Source organism: Nannospalax galili, unplaced genomic scaffold (genome assembly GCF_000622305.1).
Source record: "Nannospalax galili isolate Female #2095 unplaced genomic scaffold, S.galili_v1.0 scaffold800, whole genome shotgun sequence".
NCBI classification, from domain to species: Eukaryota; Metazoa; Chordata; class Mammalia; order Rodentia; family Spalacidae; genus Nannospalax; species Nannospalax galili.
The window spans coordinates 2,336,387-2,342,049 of record NW_008347125.1 but is presented as its reverse complement, the minus strand read 5'-3'; the positions used below and the strand labels follow the sequence as shown (position 1 = coordinate 2,342,049).

At 38.8% G+C, this 5,663-nt stretch overlaps 1 protein-coding gene across 1 annotated transcript in view; it reads right to left on the bottom strand.

Annotated features, from left to right (window-relative positions):
- Nucleotides 1–4,203: 4,203 nt before the first annotated feature.
- Nucleotides 4,204–5,663, bottom strand: part of Thap6 (THAP domain containing 6) — a 12,120-nt gene continuing 10,660 nt past the window's right edge. Inside the window, exon 5 of the mRNA XM_017800744.2 lies at nucleotides 4,204–4,683. Coding sequence (XP_017656233.1) covers nucleotides 4,444–4,683 — 240 coding nt within the window. The 3' untranslated portion in view covers nucleotides 4,204–4,443. The remainder of the gene's footprint in view (nucleotides 4,684–5,663) is intronic.

The window sequence follows — 5,663 nt, the reverse complement described above, 5'->3', positions numbered from 1 at the left end:
GAGCAGGCTGGCCTCAAACTCACAGAGATCCACCTGCCTCTGCCTCCCAAAAAGAGAGACCATTTTAAAGACACTACAGGATGAATGGCATTAAAAAAAGGAGAGACCAGCCCAATAGCAGTACCAGGAGTAGAGGAAGGCATTATTTCAGGACTCTGGATAGTTTTGTAGATTGTCTATTATTTCACTAGTTCATCTTTAGTTTTCTTTATCCAGACAATGAAAGACAATTCTGGAAGACATCTGGGTTGGTCTCCAAGAGTACTCCCAGGTTTGATGATTCACTAGAAAGATTCATAGAACTCAGCATGTAGTTGTCCTTGTGGCTATGATTATAGGAAAAGACAAAAAGCAAAATCAGCAAAGAAAAGCACGTGATAGAAATCTGGAGGAAATCAGATGTAAGATTCCAAAAGTCCTTTTTCAGTGTGGGCACACATGCACACGTCCTGTAGAATCAAACTGTGAAAATAGAAATACTGCATACCAGGGAAGCTGATCGAGGGTTTTAGCCACACAGGCACTCTTTGTCTGACACATTCCCAAATTTCAGATTCCAAGAAAGGCAGGTGTTCAGCACAAACTACTCTGGCCCTTATCATGTCTCCATTTAATTTATCCTTCTGATCCCTGCAAAATTTTGACTGATTCTGGAACATAACAGTGGATTATGGCAAATTGAATCAAACAGTAGCCCTGACTATGTAAGCTGTTGTGTTGAATATGCTAACTTTGCTACAGCAGATTAACACGGCTATGTGCTATGAAACTATTAATTTCAGAGGTGCATGTTTTTCCATCATTATTGAAGGATTTGAAATGTTCACCTGAACTCAACAACAGTGTAGTCTTACCTTGAGGCTGTTTAATACTGTTGCTTCTGTTACAATTAAGAGACTTAGATCACATAGACATACTAAACAAAATTACAGTTTAAACTGTGAATGATGTAAATCAGGTAAGAAATATAAACTGAACATGATGTATGCCTGTAATCCTAGCTCTTTCAGAAGGCTGAGGCAGGAGGATCACATGTTCAAGGCCAACCTGAGATACATAGTAAGACATTGTCTCTAAAGTTCAAAGGGGCTGGAGAGATGGTCTTACAGAGGACTTGAATTTGGTTCCCGGCATCTATGTTGGGCAGCTCACAATTATCTGTAATTCCAGTTCCAGGGGGATCTGGTGCTCTCTTCTGGATTCTGTGGGTACCTGCGCTCAAGTGGGCACGTGGGCATATGTGTGTTATGTGTGCAAACACACATACACAAACTTAAAAGATAAAAACTTTTAAAACAAAGTGACTAGTAAATTGGATGTACTGATAAAGCACATGTGCTCTAATGCATGAGGCAAAAATCCACAAAACTCAAGAGATAGAGTAAAATTTGGGAAGAGGTATATCCACTGATCTGGGGGTATGACAAGTCATCTCTCTTAAGGTAAAAGACAAATTATTACATCTTACCTGCTCTGCTATGAAGAAGGACGCGCAATGTCTGCTAGGCCTCTGGGTTCTAAAGGCAGCATAGTTATACCAGCAATAGTGCTTTCCCTATATACTGGGTAACATGAAAGGCTGCCAGTTTTCAGATTCCCCAAAGCAGGACACTAGTTCAAACTATGGTGAGAGTTAGACTGCTGGAAAGATGCAGGTAAAAGCCAAACCTCTGTGTTATGTGCTCTTTCTTTTTCCCTGACCATTTTACTGAATCAAGGTATAAAAACCACAACACATTACAAGAGAAAAATTTTATTTTTTGAATAATGGATCTTTTCATTCCAATTATTTCTGTAAGAATTTTACCTTTTTAAAGTTAAAGCTGAATATTTAATACATTTCATTTTTCCTTAAAGATTGGTATACTTGTAGCTACCTTTAGCACCTAAGGACTATTTTCAGAAATTCAAAGTTGACATGGAGAAAAAACTGCCACACCAAGTTCTTCCTACCTTCTCTGGTACTCAAGTATGTTCCATGTCTAGAGGCTTCTCCATGTTTAGAAGAAATTAGAGCCCTTGCGCCAGCTTTGGTTGCTGAGGACTTCTGGATGGGGCATGCACGCAAGGCTCTGTCTATATGGGGCAGCTCTTCCCCGGAAGGCCTGGGCTGGAATCTCTGGGCCAGAGAACTGAGGTCTGTACTGTGCTTAGACATTCTTTTCAAGTGGCAGGAGAAGGTCCCATTTTTAAAATCAGAGCTCTTGGTCTTTTCTGATGCTAATATCTTATACACAGTTACCAATCTCTCAGTAATGCTAGGCCTAGTGAAAAGAAGACAAAGACTGACCATGGTCGCATGTACAAAGCAACTGGCCACTGTAAGAGGACAGAAACTGGGACTTTCTCTTGGGAGAGTTTTCCAGACTTGCTCTCTATCGAGCAGCGAGGGATTTGGAGACACGGTGCTGGGATTTTTACTTTTCATCATTGCCCACAGAGTGAGAGAAAAAGTCTCCAACCCTAGTAAAATCTAAGATTGTGCCCAAACTTCTCATTAAAGAACCCATTATGAGTTAAAAACTAAACAACTAAACAAATAACAGATAATTAAAAACATTTTTTGGGGGGGAGGGGGGCTGGAGAGATGGCTCAGTGGTTAAGAGCCCTGTGTACTTGCAGAAGACCCAGGTCTAGTTCCCAGCACACACATGGTGGCTAACAACTGTCTGTAACTCTGGTTCCAGGAGATCCAATGCCCTCTTCTGACCTCTGTGGGCACTGCACAACATGGGCGCACTTATATACATGCTGTTCAGATATATAAAATAATAATAATAAAAAATGAAGGTAATAAAAGAGTCTCTTGCTGGAGCATGCCTTTAATTCCAGCATTTGGGAGGCAGAGGCAGGCGATCTTTGTGAGATTGAAGCCAGCCTGGTTTATATAGTGAGTTCCAGGCCAGCTGGGGCTACAAAACAAAAAAGAAAGAAAAGAGTCTCAATAATTTCAATCTCTTATCATGATACTTATCTTTCAAATATGGGTAAAATCTTTTAAAGGGAAGATTTACAATCTTTCATAAAAATATAAGATGTGTTAAAAACATAACATTCTTAAGTACAAAAAAATTCAACTGACCATATCCTTACTTACATCACTATGACACAAAGTTACAATAAACAAATTAGCAAAAACTGGAATTGATTTGCTAATACAATAAAACTGTTCCCACAGGCTAATAACAACACACAGCCGTCTCAATGATATGCATATACATATACACAGATGACTTTGGCCAAGACTTATTCTAATCCACAGTGTTTATGATTTTTAATTTCAGCAGTTTTGGTGAGAAATTAGGAAAGATGAAAAATGTCCAACATTTTACTTTATTTTATATGCAGGGTTTCTCTGCAGCCCTAGCAGACCTGGAATTTGCTTTGTAGACCAGGCTGGCCTTGATCTCAGAGGCTCGAGTGCTGGGATTGAAGGCATCTGTTACCATGCATGGCAATTTTCAACATTTGGAGCAATCGCAGAATAGTTAAGATTATTAATTTTTTTGTGTAATTTATAAAGAAGTTACTTCAAAGCTGCTATTTTGCTTACCTATTTCTCTAATTATTGCCCTTGGACAATAATCAGTTCTTTTAGTTTCTGTTTCCACTGAAAGGTCCAAAAAACATTTTAATGGCTTTTCTTATATTTTACAATTTTTAAAAATGTCAGCAATATTACCTTCTAAAAAATGAAATGCAGCATTCCAAGCATTGAGCTAGCTTTGGTACTGAAACTATGAAGATCTGAATGAAACAGTCATGAAGCAAAACTTAAAAGAGCTATTAGATTGACTAATCTATTAAAGATCAAATTTATGAGCTTTTATTTTTTGGTTTTTAAAATGATTCTGGTTCACTTTCCTCCTCCTACCACAAACCTGAGGAATCTTCTTTAACCGGCTCTAACAAGGTTAAAGACAATAAATCTGGTCCCTGTGTTATTCTCAGGGTCAAGGCTATGGAGTACCTTATAAAAACTCTTTAGCATTATTAATAACTAAAGCATCCTGGGTTGGATGCAAGATGGTTGTATCATTGTAAATGAGTTCTGCTTTATAGCAAAATACATTTAAAATGAAATTTAAAACTTACCATAAAGCACAGACAAGTAAATGTAGCTGGAGCCAAAATTCTGATGCTCTTATTACTCTAAGTTACTGTGGCCAACTTGATGTATTTCCTTATTTTTTTGAGACTTTAACCACCTTAAAATAGTGACCCTGCACTAGTTTCATCACAAGTCACACAAAAGCATGATAAGCAAAACATATTCCTGCACATCTTCAAGTCTTTGGATGACAATCACAATGTGGAACGTTCCAAAGAAGTGCTTTCAATGATGGATATTATTAGTGATGGTACATAAGTATTATCTTCTAAAAAGCGCTATCAATGTCAATTGTAGGACAACAAATCATGAAATTCTTTCACAAAATAGTCTCACTCCATGATTTCCTGACAACACTCCCAACAGAAAGCATCCAATCTATTTGCTGTTTCTTGGTTGATCAGACATTCATCCTTTAATTCCCTGATTGTCTTCCTCAATGATTTTTGGAAATGTTTTTCTCGGTCTAAAACATTCTGTAGACTTTCCTTGGTATTCTCTAGCTCGAGGATCACATGATCTAATTTATGCTTAAGTTTCTTTGGACTATCCATAACACTGTAGCTATGTTCCTAAAAACATAAAACCAAGTTATTAAATCAAAAAGTAGTTAGACTAAAGCAGCACTAAGTTTCAGCTAATTATTTATGATACTTAGAGAAGCCCTTGGTGATACTGAGAGGTTTAAATATAGGAAGGCTGGGCATGGTAGTGCATGCCTTTAATCCCAGTACTAGGGAGGCAGAGCCAGGTGAATCTTTGTGAGATTGAGGTTGGCCTGGTCTATACAGAGTTCCTATCTTGGAAGCAGTGTTTAGGGTAGCCAAGCCAAGGTGGCATAAGTGTAGAGTGTAGAGCACAGTGCAGACTGGAAGCTCTTCTTATCTGCTGAGTATGCAGACAACACTGGTAACAGCTACACTGCTTTCAGTGCTGATAAATGAAATTTTTTTATCTACCAAATTTAAGTTGCTTTCTTTTGCTTTTTAGTTTTTTCAGACAGGGTCTTGCTATAAATCCTGGCTCACCTGGAACTTGCTATCTGGACTCAAGCTCACAGATTCACCTGCCTTTGCCTTCCAACTGCTGGAATTAAAGGTGTACACCAGTAGGCCTGGCTTTTCTTTTCTTTTTTTTTTTTTGAGACAGGGTTTCATGTACTCAAGACTGGCCTTGAACTCTCTATGTAGCTAAACTACATAGATTACCTTGAACTTCTGATCCTCTTGTCTCTACCTCACAAGTTAAAGGCACACATTACTACGCCCAGTTTATGCAGAGCTGGGGATCAAACCCAGGGCTTTGTGCATGCTAGGCAAGCACTCTACCACCTGAGCTACAACTTCAGCTCCAAGTTGCTAAATTTTTTACTTCACTTTGATGAATATTGCACTTTATAAGAGATTACAGAGCCAGGCGTGGTGGTGCATGCCTTTAATCCCAGCACTCGGGAGGTATAGGCAGGCAGATCTCTGTGAGTTCAAGGCCAGCCTGGTCTACATAGTGAGTTCCAAGACAGCTGGGGCTACAGGGAGACCCTGTCTCAAAAAGA